Source organism: Bolinopsis microptera, chromosome 12 (assembly GCF_026151205.1).
Source record: "Bolinopsis microptera isolate Bmic1 chromosome 12, MBARI_Bmic_1.0, whole genome shotgun sequence".
NCBI classification, from domain to species: domain Eukaryota; kingdom Metazoa; phylum Ctenophora; class Tentaculata; order Lobata; family Bolinopsidae; genus Bolinopsis; species Bolinopsis microptera.
In genome coordinates, this window is record NC_087083.1 from 9,919,229 (window position 1) to 9,943,628 (window position 24,400).

Below are 24,400 nucleotides of genomic sequence, written 5' to 3' on the forward strand. Positions count from 1 at the left end.
AAACAAATGCGAATAATAAACGGAGAAACGTCACTGAAATCTTATTACCTATACCTTCAGACCTTTAGAAAGAGAAGAATTTAGAGTTTAGACCTGATGGCGATTTTTCTCACCAAGTTAACAGAGCCTGTCACCCCCATTTTATTCTCATTATATAATATTAGACGAGACTACCTTATCGGACCTTATTTGGACGGACATTACATGAACGGACATAATTATGAACGGACATTAATATGAACGCTCGAAGGCATTCAAAACCATCAAAAATCCGAATTTTTTCAATTTTTTTGACGTTTTTTAAATTTCAGCAAATGATTTTTAAATCCATTTTTTATACAGTAAGTAAGAAAAGCAGTCATTGAGCAGTAAAAATGTTAAAATATGTGTACATGATCAGTGTCTAATATCACATATCATCTTCATCAAATGGGTTTTCGTGCATGAAATAGTCCATGCTTAAAGCATCAGTGATTTCTAGCTTTATGGAAACCTTTTTTATCAAACTACCCCGGTCCTGCATTTCAGTGTTAACTTTTACAAGCCATTCGGCGTGAAGTGGTTTTATCTTAGACAACTTAGGTTAACCTTAACATCACGTGGAGCTTTCCTAGCACTGTTTCATGACCGCCCCCGAGTAATATGAACTATAACAACGTTATACAATGTCCTTGGAAACACGATTTACCGTAATATCTAGAGGCTGGAACAAGTTTGTCATGTTGGCGGGGACTAGTTCATGAACTATGTTGTTGAGTGCCATAATTTCGTTGACTTTTTTCCGCCAAGTGACCCTTGAAAATATCATATACTAGTAGAGTTTTCTGTGCCTCCGGCAGACCAAGGAGAACCTTTCCATCGTTAACTTACACAAAGTTCTCAAAGTTGTCATATTCTGGACAAAAAGTTCGAAATGAAAAAATTTTTGAACAAATTTCAACGGACTTTAACTTGGACGGACATTAATTGAACGGACTTTATTTGAACGGACATTAAGATGAACGCTAGGGCCTCAAGCGTTCAAGTAATGTCCGTCCAAATAAGGTCCGATAAGGTATAAAGAGTTTCTCCAATATAAAATTGATTTATAGATTGCAACGGCCCTTATAAGCGCTTGGTACATAGACTTTAATTCTATTTTAAGTCTATATAATTATCTGCACCCGGAAATAAAAAATTGCAAAATCTTGCAGCTTCCTGAAATTAAATTACCACAATGATATCAGAGTTCAGACTACGCAATATGTAAGTCAACGAAAATAAATCCCATAGAAAAAGCGCTCTTGATGAATCGCTAATGAGAGCAGGAAATGGAAAAAGGACGGTCAAGCAAAACCCTTGCAAATCTGATCGAAAATATTCCCTCTAAGAGTTACTCCCAAGCTCCCACACTGTAAAACATTAAATTATGTCGAGCCCTAAATAATGATGATCAGTGCAGACCAAACAGCAAAGCAAGAAAAAAAGAGGGGACCCCCAACCTGCATGTAGGCGTAGCTGAGACACCTCACAGTAAGTAGACCAAAGTGGCTCTTGATTTTGAGGAGTACCTCTTCAAATTACACGTCAACAAATACCAACAGGTCGACCTCAGTGATAAAGGGAAAATCCCTCTTGGATTGTTCCTCAACAAATACAAATACAGGAATATTAATATCTCAGGAACTCACCTCAGATGGGTAACATGGCTACTATCAGGGCACAGCCCACTAGCTTACTTTCAGACTGTGGCTAACAACGTCAACTTTGAGACGCAAGACTGCGAACACTGCCCAGGGAAGCAGAAACTTCACAACATTTCCTATGTCAATGTGAATGTGTACAGCTGATGACTATCAGAATGAGGATATTTGGTAAACCTCTACTCACAATGGAGGAAATTATCAACAGCAAAATCAACCACATCATAAAGTTTGTGGAACAATCAGAAAGACATAATTATGTCCGTACATTTAATTTCCGGTCAAATAAGGTCCAATAAGATAGTCCTAGTCCTACTAACTGGTCATCTAATTGTCCAGGAAACACAAATTCTAACTGCTCTGATCTACTTGATAAAAAACGTACTACAATTCGGATTCCAACTGCTGATGATTCTTTCAAAGAAATTTCTATTAAAACAGTAAACTCAGCCAAAAATTAAAATGAAATTAAATAAATCACGTTACGACATTTGATTGTTAATTTTCCCGAGAAATCGATTGGTTATTTGACGGAAAACTGTTTACATAGACAGCATATTTACTGTTTAGCATAACATTCCATGTTCAATTTCCTAAAATTCACTATAAGTTGCCAGTGGTGAACAGGCACGTAGCCAGGGGGGGGGGCTAGGGGGGCGGCAGCCCCCCCCCCCCCCGGAAAAAATCAAACCCCAGAAAAAAGATAAGCCCCCTAGTCCCCATGGTCGCCTGGTAACTGGGCTGTGTTTATGACTGCAGTCAGTCAAAGATTTGAACTGTGGATTAGTAAATATATGTCATTAAATCCAAGCAAACATTCTAGAAGACTTCTATAATTATAGTCAATAGTGTCCCCTAGACCGTAGGAAATGTAAAAATCTTAAGACGATGAGGCCTGAGTAAGTCGTAAATTCTGATTGGAGAATGCAGATTGCTGTTGTGAAGTTACCAAATTTACGTGAGTACTTGATTCTTTTCAATCCCAGTTTATTGCTGTCCTACAAATTTCTTTAATGCCAAATGTCGTCTAAAACACCCTGTTTCGCAAAAAAATTCCGGGGGGCTGCGCCCCCCTAGCCCCCGCCAAGGGGCTCTGCCCCTGGACCCCGCTGGGGGCTGCGCCCCCAGACCCCTGCCACAGCTTGCTCGCTTCGCTCGCTGCGCAGCTTGATTGAACGCGTCGGCTTGCTTCGCTCGCCGACAGCCCCCCTCAAAGAAAAATCCTGGCTACGTCCCTGGTGGTGAAACGTACATATATAGTGGCTAAGCCGAATATACAATTTAAAAATGTCACGTTACACGTATGTTCGAAAGAAACCACATATTAATTCATAATTCAGTTTTTGTAGTTTGACAAAAGTCGGAGACTGCAATTTCTCGGCATTTTGAAAAAAGGTGTGACCATGTCTAAATGACGCAAGCTCTTAATTATCGAATCAGATAAAATTAAAACTAAAAGTTTGACAAAAACTAACCTACAACAAAATGACAATGAGTATAATGATTATATTTAAATTATCAAAATTAAAGTATTATACAATATGTACTTAGTCTGTTTATTCGAATATCTGTTTACTTATTTAATACAAAAAGAGTTGAAATAATCAATCACAATTCTTGAAAATTGCAACAGAAAGTTGCATCATAATTGCAAGTTCTTCCCCAGAAAGAGAAACACTCACAGCTAAGCCCAAATATCAGACCAAGAGACCGACACGTGTGGGCCCACTCATGACTATGAGCAGTATTGATATAATTTTCTGGAACAGGGACCGCTAACTTTTATAGTTTTAAGGTATCCTGGATCATCGACAATTTACCTTCATTAATTTCGTTATCTGTATCAGATTGAAAATATAGCACCAGAGCAATATAGCCGGTTTCGTTCCGACCGGAAACTATTTACACTGACAAAATATATGTTATTAAAGTATTAAAGTATTAACTTATTAAGGAGTACCTATTTCAAGGTCAATTATTAAGAAATATTCAGTACAACTATTATATAAGGGACAAACAAATCTGGGCTGATTAAGAATTGTGTATTATAGAATGAAGTGAGTACAGCTGATCTATACAAGAACGGTTTCTCCTGAAACCACACTGATTCTCTCTGAGTAATTTTTCAAGCCCATTACTCAGTCTTTTTAACAACACAATTTGGAATAACTTTGATACAGTTGAGCGTAACGTTATACCTCTGTTATTGTTGCAATATGTGAGGTCCCCTTTCTTTGGGATGATGGTGATTATTACTTTTCTCCAATCATTAGGAATATCCTCACTTTTCCACACAGTTTCAAAAAGATCCTTTAACCAAGGTAGAAGTCCAGAAGAACCGTACTTTAACTGCTCATTTGTAATTTCATCAATTCCAGCAGTCTTGTAGTTCCTTAACTTCTTGATAGCTTCCTCAATTTCAAACAAGGACGGTGGTTCATCATCATTACTAAGGTATTCAACTACCATATATATACATATATGTAGGTAATGAAACAATTTTACTTTTAACCGTTTAGAGGATATTGTCCGTTCCAGTGGCGTAACGAAGGGCCCTGCTGACCCCGCTGTGCAGGGGGGCGCCGTCTTAGGGGGGCGCCAAATCGACTTTTGAATGTGGGACAATTTCGAAAACTTAACTAAAGTACTAGCAAAACTGCGCGTTTTGCTCTAGATACAAGTAGTTTAATGGGAGTTTTTCGAGCTGTATTTACCCCAAAAATTGGGGCACATTTAGCTTTAGCACAGTTGACTAATCTGCCAGATTTTTTAGCCGGAGATCACAAGTTCGAATCCCAGTCGGAGACATTCTTTTATTAAACGATAATTTTAGCACAGATGACTAATCTGTCACATTTTAGCCGGGGCCAGCTACAAGTTCGAATCCCAGTCGGAGTCATTTTAAAAGTTTCCTACATAGTTATATTAAACATTTAGACCTTTTTAAATACATATATATATTCAATCTTGTCAAACCCTACGTTGTATTATAGACTTATAGAGATAAAACAACTTAATACACACTATAAAATGTTTTATATGTATACTGTACACAGTCCAGTTACTATGACATTGTTGCCATGGTAACGTAATTAGAAAACACGTTATATCTTTTATCTGTTGTTAAGACAGTTCTAGATATTTTCTACTTACTACAATTGTATCAGAAGATCTAGAAAAAATTAGTTACAATGTGCGTGAAAATTGTTTATAATTATATAATCTCATAATAACCAATGAAAGATTATGTTTCTTACCTCAATTTTAGAGGACTGTCCCTCATGACAGTAGTGCGATCAGTGTTTGTCTTTGTTTGATTACTTGATAAGGTATAATTGCGAACAGGTGCGTGTTTTACTGGAAGTGGACAGTCTCTTCCTTCTTCATATCTTGAGGTCTTAGGTAAGTGATATCTATTAACGTTTAATCTGGATCAAAGTTGTTTTGTTTAATCTTACTCTCAAGGTTCGTACGATTCTGCTTTGTTGTATTTGAGCTGTTATAGTATATCAGCATAGTATTTTAGAACAATTTTTGAAATTTTAAGTTTTAAAAGATCATTATAATTCATCTTTTCGGTCGACCAGACTCTCTTCTTTACAACTACAAGTACAACATCGTGTCTTAAAACTTTACGTCGAAATTATATAAATATATTTATATGTCTTATGATTTACCATTTACTCATTTCCAACTAATTTTTCACACGTTGACTTGTCGTGGTTCCACCTCAATTTTCCTAATACAAAGTCTTGATGTACGTTCTATTATCTAACGGTAGCAATCTGATTTATTCTCACAGGAAGATACTAGTACACTAGTCCATGAAATACTGTCGCCTTAAAAGATGGGCTCTTCTTTTTCTGGGGGTTGGCTTGATGATGAATTCGGGCGGAGAGGGGACTGAACCTCAGTGTCAATTGTCTCCCTCTAGGAAGAAACAGAGGCGACGCGTTGGAGAATGCAGAGAATGCGGTTTTTGTGCAATGGTGACATTTATTTGATTTCATTCGATAAAATAATTACTAACTTAACTCGCAGCTGTATTTGTAAGTGGAAAACAAATTGTCTGTAGTGTCAATAAAAGTTCTTAGCTTACAGTTACTATTTCATTCTACAATTAATAATGATATCTGGGTTCCCTAGTCGGATATCGAGCTAAGAGAGCATGCATGTTCCGAAGAAAGCAGAAGTGGAGCAGAGTTTTGGCTGAAAGATGACAACACGACTTCTTCCAGAGAAACTCCAACGTCTGTGAGTGAAACTTCAACATTTCTTATTCCTACATTATCTTTATAAAGATATCATATCGTCGGATATCTGAATTACAACTATATGAATATCATTAACTTAACAAATTCAGATTAAACTGAGTAACAATTAACGTAATTGATCACGATAATGTTTAGATCTAGTCAATAACATTAAATCTGTAAATAATTCTTGATGACATTTTCCCGACTTTCAGACTGTAGACAATGAACATAACGACCAACATGAACATCAGGATGTTAATATCACAAGGAGCTCTTCTACAAATCGGGTAAGTTTAAGAACTACGTGCAGCTTGTTTGTCAATTACTAGTGTTGTCTGTACTAATATTCATGCTTGTACTTGTATTCAAACGGCAACAATTAAAATTTACTTAACAATCATCACTATACTAACAATCATCGCTAAAATTCTTATATTTACCATGTTTCTAGTTTTGTGGTAAATGGATATAATTTCAGCACAAGATAACGACCTGTGATCGATGTGGTTCTGTGACCCGAAATGATCATCTCGACCGTCATCAGAAAAGTATTCGTTGTCGAATAAGGTGTGAAATCTGTGGTGTTAATGTTCAGTCAAACCTATTTTCGGAGCACAATAGTGAGCACTTGATGGATCTGAATCTCCAATTCCACCATGCTGATTCTATCGAGTCAACAACAAGTCCTTTAGAGGAATCAGTAGAAGATGAGTCCGAGTACGGTGATGTCTACAAGAACTTTGGAAAGTACATTGGTACAAAAGTTAAGTTAGGAAGGTTGATGGACCGCTATAACTTTCAAGTTTCTAGCTTTAGTCCGAGTGAGTTGGTTCATTTATTTAAGAAAGTGTTTAGAGCTCAGAAAAACGCTTTTAAGGTGAACTTGTCCATGGGGTTGATTCTTCAGCATAAGACTTCTGGAGAGTACAGATTCAATTGGAGTTCACAAAATAATCAACTCCTATTTCTGAAACCAAGTCTTATTCGTAACTCTACGGATAAAAACGCTTTCATCCGATCGCTGAAAAGTATTTCTCTCATTAGTAAAGTCCAACGTCCGAATACTGAGTGGGTTTTTGTTAAGGTGACTAATGTTGAGTTCTTCATTTACAAGCTACCAGGAATAGCAATAGGATCTTCTGTTGAACTACCGCCACATCTTCTAAACAACAAGGGTCTTAATGCTTTGACAAAGGATAAAAGGGGAAAACTATATGCCGATAAGAAATGCTTCTTCAGGTGTTTGGCGTTACTCCTTAACACGCCTCTAAACGGTTTGGAAAGAGCAACAAACAGACTCTTAAAAAAGTACTGTACAGAAGCCTCAATTACAAACTTTGACGGTGTATTCCTTGAACAACTTGAAGATATATCCCGAATCTTCAACATTGCGATCAATGTTTACACACAAAAGGAAAATCGTGATACAGACCTGATATTTCGGTCCACACTTGACAGCGAAAAAGTATTAAATCTTCATCTTCATGAGGACCACTTTAGTTTCGTCAAGGACCTAAACTTGTATTCAAACTCCTACAGATGTAAGAAGTGCGATAAGATCTGGTCTCATTCTGGCAATTTCCATCGTCACATTAAAAATTGTGAGGGAGGTGTGAAGGAGTACTATGGAAGTGGGGTATTCACTATAAAACCTACTATCTTTGATGAGTTAGAGTCGATAGGCATCCAGGTTCCAAAAGAAAACAGAAAGTTTCCATATCTGGCTGCTTTCGACATCGAATGTATGATTAAAAATACGGGTCGAGAGAGCTCTGAAAAGATAGAGTATTCTGCAGAGCATGAACTTGTGTCAATCTCCGTGTGCTCAAATGTGAAAGGCTTCAAAAAACCACAGTGTTTTGTACTTGAAAAAGAAGGTGAGCAAAAGAAGTTGGTTAAAGACATGCTTGACTACCTGCTTGAAATTAGTGAAACATCAACCATGATTTTAAAAGAAAAATTCGCTGACGTTTTGGAGCAACTTGAAAATTCACCTTTGCAGGATAAGTTCGAAGCTTACCTCAGTCAACTTCCTGTTCTGAGTTTTAATGGAGCAAGATATGATTTGAAAGTCCTTAGGTCTGAGTTAGCTCCCCTATTGACACAGCTTGACTCTGTCAAGTTTGTGATCAAGAAAGGGACTGGGTACATGGTTATAGCAACAGAAGAGTTGAAATTTCTGGATGCGACGTACTACATAGCCCCAGGTTTTAACTATGACTCATTTATCAAGGCATATGGAGCTGCTAGTACTGCCAAATCGTTCTTTCCCTACGAGTTTCTAGATTGTCTGTCAAAGCTTGATTCTAAAGAATTTCCTTGTTATTCTGCCTTCTACTCCTCCCTCAAGAACGCAAATATGCTAGAACCATCTGTCGGTCAACAGAAAATTACAGATGAAGAGGTTTTGTGGATCAATCGTAGTCCTACAAAATCTGAACCGATAACAAAATCGGAGACTCAAACGATTGGACAAAAGCGTTATGATAATCTCAAGACTATCTTCGACGAGAGAGACTGGTCTATCCGAGATTATCTTGTTTACTACAACAACATTGATGTTGAACCTTTTATCCGAGCGTTGGAGAATATGTCCATATATTACACGGATCGAAATGTTGATCTGTTTAAGGATGCCGTATCAGGTAAGAAAATCGTTAATTTAGACAGCTTATACACCAATAATTTTAAACACGAGAATGAAGTCATTACTGTTCAATTTGTTGAATTTCTAGATAATCAATGTCCATGTTTTTAGCACCAGGGATAGCTGAGCGGATAGCCTTCCAGACTCTCGAGGAAGCCGAAACATTCTTTCTGTTCAACAAAAAGAATAAGGATCTCGTCAAGCTTTTCAGAGATAATCTGGTTGGAGGTCCTGCCATTATTTTTGATAGATTTCAGGAAACAGGTAAGTACACTTGATATGTCTTTTCCTGCAGGATCTAGCAGTTATAGCTCATTCTATCGTCGGTATGTTTCGAAAATAACGTCGATTTTAGAGTTAGAATGACTTATATTTACGTAGTAGAAGTATACCAGAGTTTTATGTTTTATGTTTTATCAGGCAAGACAAAGATTCGACATGATCCAGACGGTCCTTACTGCGCGAGAATACTGGGATATGATGCCAATGCACTTTATCTAAGTAAGTAATATCCATGATTTGTGTCATATCACGCAATTTATAAGTTATTAAGCTTTAAAAGTTAAGGTATTGTTTTCATGTAGTGCCAGGTCGATACCTAGTGGCTAGTACTATTATCGGATATTGACTGTCAGTCTACTTATCGACAATCAAAATCGGTTCAACGGGTCAGATATTACCATATGCGGAGCATTTCACGTCAAATACTACGGATGGTTAGGTGACACAGTTGTTAGAGCTTCTGCCTATGCAGAAATTTCAGGGTTCGAATTCTAGTGTCACCTTGTCCAGGGAGTAACTAAGGATCCATTGGATCTATGCGATAATGCAATCTCCTCGGTCGACTCAGCTGAATGATAGGAAATTTGATTGAGTGTTAAATGAGAAGGGGTGTATAATGTATATCAAAATAACAAGAATCTTCTTAGAATACCTCTTTACTAGTAGTACTATTATAAATATATTACAGAATTAACATTAGTCAAACTTTCTCAGAGTGCATGGCTGAAGCTTGTCCTTGTGGAATGTACTTGAGACGCCAGGCTATTAATGGTTTTACCAAGGAATACCCATCAAATCAATCCTATGGGGCTACGCATTGGCTATCTTCTATTGAGGATAAGGAAAATATCCATATCCAGCACGCTCGTAACGGTTCTGAGTATCAAGTAGGCAGCAAGAAAATACGAGTGGATGGATTTTGCAAGTAAGTTATTTTGGTACGTGAGTATGCGAGTATTTTTAAAAACTTAATGTCGTTAGTTTCGTAGCAGTAATATCAAATTGAAACTGCATTAACAAACTAACGAAATGTGTTTTCAGGACGACAAATACTGTTTATCAGTATCATGGATGTTTTTATCACGGCTGCAATAATTGCTTCAGTGATACGAAATATGACCGCAAAACTCCTGCTAAAAGTTGGAAGTCCTTTGATGAGCGGCTGAATGCTACGAAAAACATTGAAAGCTACATTCGAGAACAAGGTCATGAATTGGTAACGATTTGGGAATGTTCCTGGAGAGAACTGTGTAGTAAGCAAAAGCCAGCCAACAAGTATCATTACCCTGGCGAAGAAAAATTTCGATTGACCGAAACTGATATAATTTCGATGATTAAAAAAGGGTCATTGTTTGGAGCTGTTGAGGTTGATATACATGTCCCAGATCATTTAAAAGCAAAGTTTTCTGAGATGACTCCAATATTTAAAAATGTTGAGGTGACGGTAGAAAACATTGGTAGTTTCATGAACAGTTACCTCAACGAGTCTGGTAAAACGTTCTCACCGACAAAGTATTTGATTGGGTCTATGTTCGGACAGAAGATCCTCCTAATCACCCCACTACTTCTTTGGTATTTGGAGCATGGTCTGGAGGTTACAAAGATTTACCAAATCATTCAATTCCGGCCAATAAAGTGCTTTGAGAGATTCGCAAACCAAGTCTCTGATGATAGAAGAGCGGGTAAGGATTCGTCAGTATCAAATTACGCTAAAAAATTGTGATAGAATGTCGTGATTGCTAGCTCTGAACAAAAATAAAAGAAAAACCTTTAAAAAATGAAATGGTAAAATAGATCATCACAGAAATAACATAATGACTTGCATAATTTCAGGTGATGCTGACAGTAGCAAGACTATGATTGCTGAGACTTCTAAACTGCTAGGTATTATTACATATAAATCCAGTATTTAACATTTCAACTCATTTATTTATTTATTTTTAAAAATTTTGTAGGATTTCCTGGTTTGTACGATTTCCTGGTCATAAAATTGTTGTTTTTAGGGAGTTGATACGTAAAAGTTGAAACATAAATGTCGTGTTTCAACTATTATACCAATACCCCTACCAATATGTTTCGATTCCTATGTTTCAACTTCCACTTATAACATCCTCCAGTCACTAGTAAATTTTTTCAGGAAATTCGGTTTACGGCCATTCGATAATGGATAAGGCAAGGTTCACAAACGTTACATTTTGCGACCAAGAAAAAGCAAGCAAAATGGTTAATGATCCGTTTTTCCACAGTTTAGATGAATTCAGCGATGAAACTTTCGAGGTATGTTTGTAGATTAAACACTTAAATAATTACTCCTGAATATGAAATTTAGGATGAGTTAAAGTGATCTTTATAAAATCGGGAAAAGTAAAAACGTTGCAATCTCAAATTTATTTATTTATTTATTTATTTATTTATTTATTTATTTATTTATTTATTTATTTATTTATTTATTTATTTATTTATTTATTTATTTATTTATTTATTTATTTATTTATTTATTTATTTATTTATTTATTTATTTATTTATTTATTTATTTATTTATTTATTTATTTATTTATTTATTTATTTATTTATTTATTTATTTATTTATTTATTTATTTATTTATTTATTTATTTATTTATTTATTTATTTATTTATTTATTTATTTATTTATTTATTTATTTATTTATTTATTTATTTATTTATTTATTTATTTATTTATTTATTTATTTATTTATTTATTTATTTATTTATTTATTTATTTATTTATTTATTTATTTATTTATTTATTTATTTATTTATTTATTTATTTATTTATTTATTTATTTATTTATTTATTTATTTATTTATTTATTTATTTATTTATTTATTTATTTATTTATTTATTTATTTATTTATTTATTTATTTATTTATTTATTTATTTATTTATTTATTTATTTATTTATTTATTTATTTATTTATTTATTTATTTATTTATTTATTTATTTATTTATTTATTTATTTATTTATTTATTCATTCATTCATTCATTCATTCATTCATTCATTCATTCATTCATTCATTCATTCATTCATTCATTCATTCATTCATTCATTCATTCATTCATTTATTTATTTATTTATTTATTTATTTATTTATTTATTTATTTATTTATTTATTTATTTATTTATTTATTTATTTATTTATTTATTTATTTATTTATTTATTTATTTATTTATTTATTTATTTATTTATTTATTTATTTATTTATTTATTTATTTATTTATTTATTTATTTATTTATTTATTTATTTATTTATTTATTTATTTATTTATTTATTTATTTATTTATTTATTTATTTATTTATTTATTTATTTATTTATTTATTTATTTATTTATTTATTTATTTATTTATTTATTTATTTATTTATTTATTTATTTATTTATTTATTTATTTATTTATTTATTTATTTATTTATTTATTTATTTATTTATTTATTTATTTATTTATTTATTTATTTATTTATTTATTCATTCATTCATTCATTCATTCATTCATTCATTCATTCATTCATTCATTCATTCATTCATTCATTCATTCATTCATTCATTCATTCATTTATTTATTTATTTATTTATTTATTTATTTATTCATTTATTTATTTATTTATTTATTTATTCATTCGTTCATTTATTTATTTATTTATTTATTTATTTATTCATTTATTTATTTATTTATTTATTTATTTATTTATTTATTTATTTATTTATTTATTTATTTATTTATTTATTTATTTATTTATTTATTTATTTATTTATTTATTTATTTATTTATTTATTTATTTATTTATTTATTTATTTATTTATATTAAAATATTTTACACCACAGGTTACGAGACTCAAGAAGTCTGTTAAGCATGATCTTCCTCTTCAATTAGGATTTTTTGTCTACCAACAGGCAAAACTCAAGATGCTGGAATTTTATTTCGACGTGGTTGATCGCTTTATAGAAAGGCAGAACTTTTGCCTCCTCGAAATGGACACGGGTGGGTAAAATAACTTTTAAAATATAATGAGCCTAACGACCGCAATGCTACAGTTGTAGATTTTAAGCAAACCAATTAAACAAAGCGTTATTTTAGAATTATGAATATTGATGAAAATTATAAACTTTCAGATAGTTTATACCTTGCTCTAAGTGTAAAGACGTTGGATGAGGTTATTAAACCTGATCTTTGGGAAGAATGGTTAGAAGCAAAGAAAACTTGGTTCCCTAGAACTGATACTCCTGAAAATAGGGCCTACGACAAAAGAACACCAGGTAAACCATATTTCATACGAGTGACATTTCATGTTAAGCTATCATATCATTTCTTTGAAAACATTTTTCTCATTGTGAATATATCTTCATGTAATTGGAATCACGTAATAATATTGCAATCGAAAAATATCACGGTTATCGTCGCCATAATTACAGGGTTGTTCAAATTGGAATGGCAAGGTGATGGGTTTGTTGGTCTTAACGCCAAAACGTATTTCTGTTTTGACAACACAGACCAAAAAATGGACAAATACAGCTCTAAAGGTATTAGCAAAGCCTTTGAGTTGTCCAAAGAAGATTACCTTGAAGTTCTTCGTACAAAGACCACTGGCGATCAGGAAAATAAAGGATTTGTCTACAAGAACAGTAAAATGTACTCTTATATTCTTAGGAAGCAGGGTCTTACTTATGTGTACTGTAAACGGAAACTCCAAGCTGATGGAATGAGTACAACCTATTTGGATGTTTAAACAATACATTGATTACCATGAAAGAACTTATTAATTATACTGTTACTCGTTTACAGAATTCATACTTTACCAACTTAGTAACACATAGTTTTCTAGAAGTCCTGCACCGACTCATATTTTACAAAACCAAGTTTGTTTTTATCATGAAATAGGAAAGTAAAGACATAAGTATTTTAGAATTTTAAGTACTTTTAAATTAAACCTTTAGTCATTTTTTCTTATCAAGCACGGGAAAAATAAATAAGTAAAATAAAATAACTAAAACTTTAAAAAATATAAATAAATAAAATAAGGTTTTGCATGAATAGACAGTAATAATGACTGTGTTATCCTTTATCTAACTTGTTGTTAAATTTACCTATCATTATTATAATTTACCTATCATTATTATAATTTACCTATCATTATTATATCGGGTCTCAATAAGAGGTCTTGACTGCCTAGGCATCAAACCTTGGCAATCGGTAATTTTCCTCTGAGCCAGAGTCAGCTGACCCTAGGGACCAGAGGATAAAGGCGTAGAGACTGTGTGTATCTACAAAAGTGGTTGTTTTTACAAGAGACAGGTCTTGCAACGCAAGGGAAGAAAAACGGGAGAAATAATCACAAAGTGCATATTCTAAACATGAATATTAAGCAATTACAAAATCTCACGATAACATTAAATGATGTTGAGAAGGGTCATTAGAGCCTGAGGTTCCGGTGGTCTACAGGTGTTTACCAGCTGTTTGGTCAAGTTCTAGCTCATTACTTGGACTAGTAACGGGGGGACTGACAGTGTTAATAGTTTAAACTTTGTGCTATAACTGAAACTCGAATTCAGGAAGAAGGCATTTGGCAATGCCAGGGAGTGAGTAGCTCTTGCCTGCAGCCATAAATTGGACTGCTGCCGTTACCGACCCCGGGGGTGCTGACCACGAGTATCAGCCTCGGACCACTACTCACTAGCTGTGATGTTCTGAGCGGGGGCCTTATTATTATTTTACCTGTCATTATCATTATTGTTTACCTATCTTATTATGATTTGTCATTATGATATCATTATAATAAGTTACCTATCATTATTTAGCTATTATTATTACTACATTTAACAATATAAAACAATGTTAACAACATTTAAGCAGCATTTGAGCATCATTTGAACAACTTTTGAGCAACATCAAATAGAATTTGAACATTAATAAAAACATTCTGACAATATTTGATAATATCTAACAATATTAGACAAAATTATCAACATTTAAACAACATTTAAGCAACATTGAATATTATATTACCAAAATTATAAATTTTGAGATATATTTAGCAACATTGACCGACATGACTTTACATTAAGCAACATTGAGCAACATTTGACAGCATTTGACAGCATTTGACAGCATTTGACAACATTCAACAATATTGAACAACATTGCGCAATATTGAGCAACATTTAAGCAACATTTGAACAACATTGAATAATATATGACCAAAAATGAACAGCTTTGAGAATTATTTAGCACCATTGAACAACATTAGGCAAGATTATACATCAGTGAGTAACATTGAGCAACATTCGACAACATTTGACAATATCTAACGATATTATGTAACATTATACAGCATTAGTAACATTTGAGCAACATTGGAACAACACTAAGCAATATTGAACAATGTTTAACAACATTTAAGCAACATTTAACAATATTAGGAAACATTTAAGCAACATTTAAACAACATTTAAACAACATTTAATTTAAGCAACAATTAAGCAACATTTAAGCAGCATTTAAGCAACATTTGAACAACATTTGAGCAACATTTAAGCAACATTTGAGCAACATTGAATAATATACGACCAAATGAACAATATTGAGAAATATCTAGCAACATTGAACAACATTAATCAACATTAGTCATTAAGCAACACTAAGCAACATTTGGGCAACATCGAATAATTTATGACCAAAAAATTAACAACATTGAGTAACATCTAGCATCGTTAAATGACATTGTGCAAGATTTACGCAGCATTGAATATAAAATTTGAGTAAAATAAAGCGATATTTGCGTAAATTTTTGAGCAGTCACCTATATAAGGAGAAGACTGTCGGGAACAGTTCATTTCAATCAGTGATGTCAGTGTTTTGCCCGCTCTGTGACAAACAAGCGAAGTCTGTCCTCACACAAAAGTCGGTTTCATCGAGAGAACGTCCAGTCAGACACAAGCTCTATCGTGTCAAAAGCTAACTCGGATGTGTCTGATGTTGAAATGGATTATCCTGCTGTCACATATTCAGATGCTGATACAACAATATCTGAAGGATCTCATCAAGATGGTTCTAACTCTGAGGAAACAAGTGGTGATGATGAGTCAAAAACAGAATCTAGTATTGTTCGACAACGCAAAGGCAAGCGAAAAGGTGTAGCAATCAAACAAATAAATAAAAAGGTGAAGATGTCGAAATTACTCAAAACTCTAGACGTCCTGTTACAAAGAAAATTATGTAAGGAGGAAGATACATGTTTCGACTTTTTATTCTCTTACATAATGAAAACTGAACTGTTTGAGACATTGAAGCAGCTTCTCGTTGACTGTGGACAAGATATCACCACAATTTTAAGTATGGAAGAACGAGCTCTATTGGATGCAGTTATCACGACTACTAGTCTATCTGATGTCAACAAACTAATGAACGAGAACAAAAATATCGTCAGGAAGATTCATGAACTTTATAACCAAAACATTGTTAACTATTGATAAATATTTGAAAATTGAGTAATTATTGAATATAAAGTTATTTGGACTGAAATGATACGATAACATTAAATAATTTAGTTAAAGTTCACTTCCAAAATCTAAACGTGTATTTTATTGTCTACATTAATTATAATTATAAATAATACATTATAATTATAAATAATAATGTCATGTCACGATCCTAGCTACGTGATATCATAAAGTATAATAATGGAGGTGTTGAGAGGATTTAAATAATTATGACCACGATCAAGCAAGATGTTTGCGTCAAATATTAAATCTATTGGTGTTCAGTATTAAATATTAAGGATTCAGTATTGAGTACTTCCGGGCTGTTAAATTCTCCAAATTTTCGTCAAAAAGTACGGCGTATTTAGAGTTCTCAGAAAGTACGCGAATAATTCGCCAATTTACAACTTCAAGTTTTAATTTTTAGGGCTGTTAAATTCACCAAAAGATGCGCGGAAAATTCGGTAAAAATTCGGCAGTGGAAACGCGCAGCATTCTCGAGTCTATTATCTAGTTGAATATTTAAATTGTGACGTTATACTTCAAATCTCAAACTTACATTGACCATTATTGTTAATGGTCTGGCCCGGCGCGCGCTACTTCGTAGCACTTGCCGTCGAAGAAATTTAGACGAGTAACATCCGTCAAAAACTTACAAATCTCGACAAATAGACTAGACTGTAGAGGAAATAAAGTAATTACAAGTATATTGAGAGAAGTTAGTTTACTCCATTGCATATAAAGGTTTTCGGGTATGACCTAATTTAACCCCTTGCGATCTTGGTCAGTACCCACGGGGTACCCACGCTAGTCATTAATCACTAACCACGCACGTGTTGCAGGAAGCACATGTTTTTTTGCAATATTCCACCATACAAAAACATTTTGATATCAGATATGGGCACTTGATTTCCTGTTTCCATATTTTTTAAAAATTTTTAATTGATAAGCTACACTTTATCAGAAACGGTGCTATAAAGAGTACTGATAAGACTAATAAGACTGCAGAATGAGCTTGTGTGTTTTTAATAATTGATTATTATTAGTGTATTCAAGTTTTTGTTGTGTGGAGGATGTTTTAACTCACTCTTGTGTGCCCAGTCTTGCACTGTCAGTATTTCTCGACACTTTGAGCACACAAAACTGTCAGTTTTCGCGACAATTGTCAGATTTCGTTTTCAGTTCTGTCAATTTCAAGCGCTACTAGCTCTACTACTAGTAGTCTACTTCAGCTCACATTAAAGGGAGTTTTCGTCGTGCGTGTAGCGCCCTTCAAGTTTAACTTGGACGGATAGGATTTATAAAACTTCTGATTATAATAATTATACTATATTGTATTTTGTATCTATGTATTTTAGTAAATGGTCATTAGAACCACCGGCACCGTCCGGGCCCAAACAAACAAACAAGTGTGCCCTGTTTATTTTCAGAAAGAAAAAAAAAAAAAATTCGTACGCGAATTTAATTCGAATAATACGTTTAGTGCGAATTTAACAGCATTGGAGTCCGAGTATTCAGTATTCAGTATTCATTATTCAGTATTCAGTATTCAGTATTCAGTATTCAGTATTTAGTATTCAGTATTCAGTATTCGGTATTCAGTATCCAGTAAATATTATAAATTATCCTACGAATTGGGAACAGTAATTAACATGGCACACTGGCAGTTGCATCTTTATTCATTGCGTCATACTACCTTATGGAGATCTGATATAATTTTAGAAAGTAGAAAATATCTAGACCAGTTCTTTGTGTCAAATTTATTGCACAGCTGTTACTATAAGTGTATCTATGCTAGCTGTACAAGGTTTACGGTTATACAATGACGTATTATTCTTGAGCTGCTGAAGAGTAACCATACGCATCCTGAAAGTACTCTTTATAAATTAGATTTCATATCAAACAGTTAGTGTTACGTGACCAACAACAGTAAAAGAATTAAAAAACTTAAGCTTAAAGTTAAAGATGATAACAATTAGGCGCGAAGCAGAGATAAATGTTACGCAACATACAACTGAAAGCTAAATAGTAGTGAGATAGTGTAAGCAAAGTTCCAGGTGTTGTCCTGAAACAGTACACTAAATTTAGATCAAAACACATTAGACATTATTTCACCTCATCAGCACACTGTACAAAGGTCGATGCGTGCCAGATGTTAACATTGTTTCAATGTGCCCATCGTCGATCGCAAACTATGGTCGTACTCATCTCAATGCAATATTGATGTTACGTGAACGTGTACACTATATACATTTAACGACTTCTGCTGTGTGAAGAATGTGTTTAGTTGATACATCTGTATTGCATAATGTAGGGTTAAGTTAGATACAAATTGAATAATGGGTTAAACTAGGTTAAAATGTGTACAATAATAATATAATCAATTTGGAGAACGACTCTGACTGGGATTCGAACTTGTAATCTCCGGCTAAATATCTGGCAGATTAGTCAAATGTGCTAAAGCTAAATGTGCCCCAATTTTTGGGGTAAATACAGCTCGAAAAACTCCCATTAAACTACTACTGATACACACTTTTTTAGAGATTTTACCGGCGTATCCTCTTAAATCGCCTAATTTGTTCAATTTTAGGGAGGGGCACCAAAAGGAGAGGGGGCGCCAACAGGGGGGGGGGGGCGCCTTTTCGGCAGGGGGGCGCCAACAGGAAACGTTACGCCACTGGTCCGTTCTCAAATCTTATTGTACCACAGTGGCGTAACGAAGGGCCCCGCTCTAGAAACACACTTTTTTAGAGATTTTAACAGCATATCCTCTAAAAGTAAAATCATCTAATTTGTTCAATTTTAGGGTGGGGCGCCATAAGGGGAGGGGGCACCAACAGGGGGCGCTTTTTTCAGCGGGGGGGGGGGGGCAATAGGCAACGTTACGCCACTGTTGTAGCAAGATATTTAAGTATTTATGAGAAGTAAAACCAGTGATATGAATGCAAAATTAACGTTAATAACACGTATATATCTGTTAAACGATAATATTAATAAGAAAGCAAAATCTCAATAAATAAACCTTGTTATTGTAACCGAGAAGATGTGATATCATTTATTCGAAAACAAGAATACCTCCCAAATAAGCACCAATTAGTATCACTGTTAATACCAAAATGTAGTTGCTGTTGGAAAAATATCAATTTTCTAAACAAAACCTTTGACAAACAAAAATTTGCTCACACCGATTCCTCCCTTTTGGCAATTCACAATGTCACTGTGGCCTGTGCCGATCAGGGTACCAAAGTTCTTTTTAAAATGCTGGTGTACTCTATGCCGGTTTATTTTCTGCGCGTCACTGCTTTACTCCTCTCCGAATCGGCCGAATCCTTTGTTGGAGGGGTTCATCTGACGCTTTTCTAACTCCAGAACTTCCTAAATCAGTTATATTTTATTACTTATTAGCAATGAGTTATATTGATTGCTAATTTAAATTAGCAAAAGATTGAACCATATTAGTGATATTTGATTACATTTACTCAGGGACGTAGCCAGGATTTTTCTTTGAGGGGGGCTGTCGGCGAGCGAAGCAAGCCGACGCGTCCAATCAAGCTGTGGCAGGGGTCTGGGGGCGCAGCCCCCAGCGGGGTCCAGGGGCAGAGCCCCTTGGCGGGGGCTAGGGGGGCGCAGCCCCCCGGAAATTTTTTGCGAAACAGGGTGTTTTAGACGACATTTGGCATTAAAGAAATTTGTAGGACAGCAATAAACTGGGATTGAAAAGAATCAAGTACTCACGTAAATTTGGTAACTTCACAACAGCAATCTGCATTCTCCAATCAGAATTTACGACTTACTCAGGCCTCATCGTCTTAAGATTTTTACATTTCCTACGGTCTAGGGGACACTATTGACTATAATTATAGAAGTCTTCTAGAATGTTTGCTTGGATTTAATGACATATATTTACTAATCCACAGTTCAAATCTTTGACTGACTGCAGTCATAAACACAGCCCAGTTACCAGGCGACCATGGGGACTAGGGGGCTTATCTTTTTTCTGGGGTTTGATTTTTTCCGGGGGGGGGGGCTGCCGCCCCCCTAGCCCCCCCCCCTGGCTACGTGCCTGCATTTACTTACACCTGAAGAATTGAAGTAAATTACATTTCCAATATGCGAAAGTTTTCAGCACTTTTTATTAAAATGACTTAAGCTTTTAAATTAATTTTCATTGTCTAAAAGACAATAAAATAGAAACAAAAAATTTTATTATTACCTCTTCTCCTTTTTTGATTTTACCATATGTCTTCCAACCTGTGGAATAAGTATCATCATCATCAGTAATTACAATTTAAAGATAAGGTTCAGGATATCAAAAATGAAATAAATGTTGCACAAAATATAAAAAATGTAATTACTAATTTGTGAACCTTGTTCTCTTTTCTCCACATCAGACTCCTCATCAACCTGAAATAGTAAGATTAGAATCACGTGCCGTGATGAATATAAATAAATTTAAAATAATTACAAAACGCATTTAATTTCAGAAATTCAGTGACTTAATAGTTTAATTTGTTAGTGTTTATAACATAATCATATTGTTTAATTATATTATGGCAATTGTATATGCACCTGAATATCGTTAATCTCATCTTTTAATCTTTTTACCCAGCCTGAAATGATTTGTTTATAAGTTTATAAGAAACCTACTCTTAGCTAAAATCTTTCTTTAACTTTTAAAAAAGATATCATTGATCACTGTCCACAATCCATAAGGCAATTTACTTTAAAAAGCTACTGTCAAATCGCATTTTGCACTAATATAGTTCACTGGATTCAAAATTTGAATTATTGTCCCGTCATAAATGTCGAAAATGGATAAAATTTCCGTTGCTATGGAAAAAGTTGAGATAACTTTTAAAATTTTCTTACAATGCTGCCTCCACAAAAACAGCCGTTATTATTCCACTTCGGACAAAAAATTATAGCACAGGATTCTATTCTTACATACAAATCGAATTCCGGCGATTGTGTTCAAGGTGTGTTTTAATTGCTTCCACCACAAAAATATTTCCATCAAACAATGGAAGTAAATTGGAGCAGTGTTTGTTGTCTCTTCCTCAATCACCATAAGCTTGTTCTACAATGAGGCCTCATTTCTTTCCTCAGAAATACATGAATACTCTTAAACGTATTGAGTACCAAATAGATATGATCTCATGTCAAATCATTGTAGTATGGAGAACATGTTTGCTCACGGTTCTGGAATAGACTTTATGAGCTAGAATTTTTGATTCGGACGGTGCCAGGTTTCCGTGGAAAAATAATCATTGTTAAAGCAATTAATGTTTTGATCTGAGGGTGGGTATCTTCACAAACCACGAATCATTGAAAATGTGCTAGTCATATATTTCTTTAAAAAAATAAATAATGTCTAGGTTTATGGACTATATAATTATATACGTGATCATTAAATTATGTTGGAGATTTGCGTAGGTAACAGCTATAACAAGACATTCAAATGATTAAAAAATGATAAACAGATGTTGAGAAGTAACAATGCGATAATTTAACTCACCCTGATCACGCTCATCTAAAGCCGCATCCGCTCTTATTGCCAGGTAGCATACCAACGTTAAACTGCGGATAATAAAGTTGAATAAATTAATTTTGATGATTGATACTTGCACATCTCCTTGACATCTAAAAATTGAAGAGATTGACAAGATTTTGAAATACGATGATCTCCTACTCCTAGTCAATATGGTTCATGGTTATGATTTTAAAGGTATCGGGTCAAAGAAATTCAAAGTATTTGTAATCCTACCTTAAACCGATCAGTAGAACCTTCATATTGCAGCTTAAAAATTTCTCACAACTCTAAAATAAAGCACAGGGAATGAAGAAACAAAATGGCTTGACCCGATTTATAAAGTGAGAATCTCCTCGGCGTTCACCCAGTATATTGCCAGCCGGGATGGAATGAAAAACACGTGGTGTTGCTCAGAAAAGAAATATTTGATTGCGCCAAAATGTTTTATTGTTCAGGTTCATCAAAAGATTGAGGAGGCGGATAATGATTAACAAAACCGTCTCAGTCAATAGCGGGAGACAGCCCACGTGACGTCACGTGACGCCACGTGACGTCACGTGTCTTAACCTGTCACGTGTCACGTGACTTAACCTGTCACGTGTCACGTGACTTAACCTGACACATGTCACGTGACTTAACCTGTCAATGGCAAGTCACATGACTGAAGTGGGTTCAGTTTGTTCCATGCTGTGGCCATTTCGTGGCGAATAGCCACGAAATTATTTAACAGAAATCAGTATCGCGGCGTGAGACATGGTTCAGCATAGTATGTTGAAATGGCAGCACGAGCTACAATTCGTTGCTACAAGCATGCTAAGCACCTTCGTGTCGTGTTTCTATATAAGCTAAGGTGGGATTTTAAGGTTCACAATAAATATCTTGTTCCAGTTAAGTTTCAATGGTATTACTTTGATGGACAGACAGGTAGAGTCATATGCAACTTTTAAAGCGGGACAACTGTGTACCTCAAACTTCAGTTTGAATTGATTAGACTGCACCATTCCCTTATATCTTCATTCCAAAACCAACAAGTAATAACCAAACGTATACCAGTGATAATGAACGTGATGATAAACAACAAACCATAAATTGTTTATACTTTTACAGAATCTGTAAACTTCAGGATTTTAGTTTTCTGCCATCCACTGTTTAATAAATCTATAACTGTTAACTGGAGATAAATTCCATCCTATCTGTTAAGTTTCAGCCAAGGAAAGCTTATACTTGAAAAAGTATTAGTATTACTGGTAGTGCTTTTGGTGATTTTCCACAAAGCCTTCTCCAGGATTTTGTCTCCTTTTATCTTAGTTGGGTCTCTATTTGCTATTCAGTGAAAGTCGGCAATGATCAGCGGTTGAAATTTAAATCGGGAAAGAGTATGTGATATTGACATATTGACGGTTACCAGGTCCAGCAGACCATTTGAACGGTTTAAACTGGTGGTATTTTAATCTGATGGCATTAAAAAGAAATGTCAGTGCGTTAGAAAAATGCATTCCGCAGTCATTGGCATTTAATTACGGATTATCGTCAATTTCTTGAACATGTTTAGTTTTATTTTGTAATCTTCACTAAATTGAAGTAAATTTGCAGTACATGATTTCAAATAGACATAATAGTTAATATATAAATATATAAACGAAATAAATATAACAGCTTGGTTGGCATGAATTTTGACCGCGATCAAATATTTGATGGTGAAAAATGTAAGCGGCTAAAAATTAAAAATAAAACGCTATTGCAGTAGTTTTCGCCGGTCATATTTGTGTAAAGAATGTATTATATTTATATTAGTATATTGTAACATGTCCGTCATATAAAAAGCCGTCACATAGCGACTGTGTTATTCATATCGTCTTTCTTGAGGATGCAATTATAAACGATCGAGTTCAACTTCAACTCCATATTTAACTCCATATTCAAATATTCTAAATTTATACTTCAAAAGAATTCAACCAAGTTATATATTCACATATTTTCCTGACGACAACCTCGCATTGTCAAATTCCATTTGCACGATCACAGAGCTGAAAATTAATTCCGACACGATCGTCCGGAAAGAAATTGCGCAATACACACCTTCCTTCCTTCTTTGACGTGACTACAGCAAGTCATCAGTAGAATTGAAATTCCTTCCTAAGAATACCCTGCATCATTATGGTTTAATACGTCTGGAATGTCATGACCGAGCCTCCAAATCCCAAGTCACGTGACCAAATCCCATTCACATGATCCATTCCCAGCCTAATCAATACCTACTCAAAACGTCCAATCTTGAGATCAGCTTCCTTTCTTCTCTTTAATTACCCCTTTCAAACCCTCCTTCTCAACATACTATGCACCAGTCACCACATCCCACTCCAGTCACGTGTCATGTGCACTAATTACACGTGTCAAGTGGAGTCACGTGTCACGTGGGTTGTCTCCCGGCATTGACGGAGTGCAGTGTCCGTCTCCCTAATCATTATCCGCCTCCTCAGTCTTTAGATTAACCTGGACAATG

At 34.3% G+C, this 24,400-nt stretch overlaps 1 protein-coding gene across 2 annotated transcripts; it reads left to right on the forward strand.

The window, feature by feature from the left end:
• The first annotated feature begins 4,965 nt into the window (after positions 1-4,965).
• LOC134824307 (uncharacterized) lies at positions 4,966-13,850 on the forward strand. 2 transcript variants are annotated; one of them, XM_063836131.1, is made up of 14 exons: positions 4,966-5,084; positions 5,485-5,671; positions 5,829-5,936; positions 6,151-6,225; positions 6,417-8,583; positions 8,697-8,849; positions 9,006-9,086; positions 9,582-9,792; positions 9,909-10,549; positions 10,701-10,751; positions 11,005-11,144; positions 12,717-12,873; positions 13,005-13,148; positions 13,305-13,850. In XM_063836131.1, exons 2-14 carry the CDS (start codon positions 5,507-5,509, stop codon positions 13,616-13,618), a joined length of 4,407 nt encoding a protein of 1,468 aa, XP_063692201.1. In that variant the 5' UTR covers positions 4,966-5,084; positions 5,485-5,506; the 3' UTR covers positions 13,619-13,850. The 2 variants fall into 2 exon arrangements, with proteins under 2 accessions (XP_063692201.1, XP_063692200.1); XM_063836130.1 differs by lacking the exon at positions 4,966-5,084 and having other exon boundaries at positions 5,540-5,671.
• Positions 13,851-24,400: the final 10,550 nt, after the last annotated feature.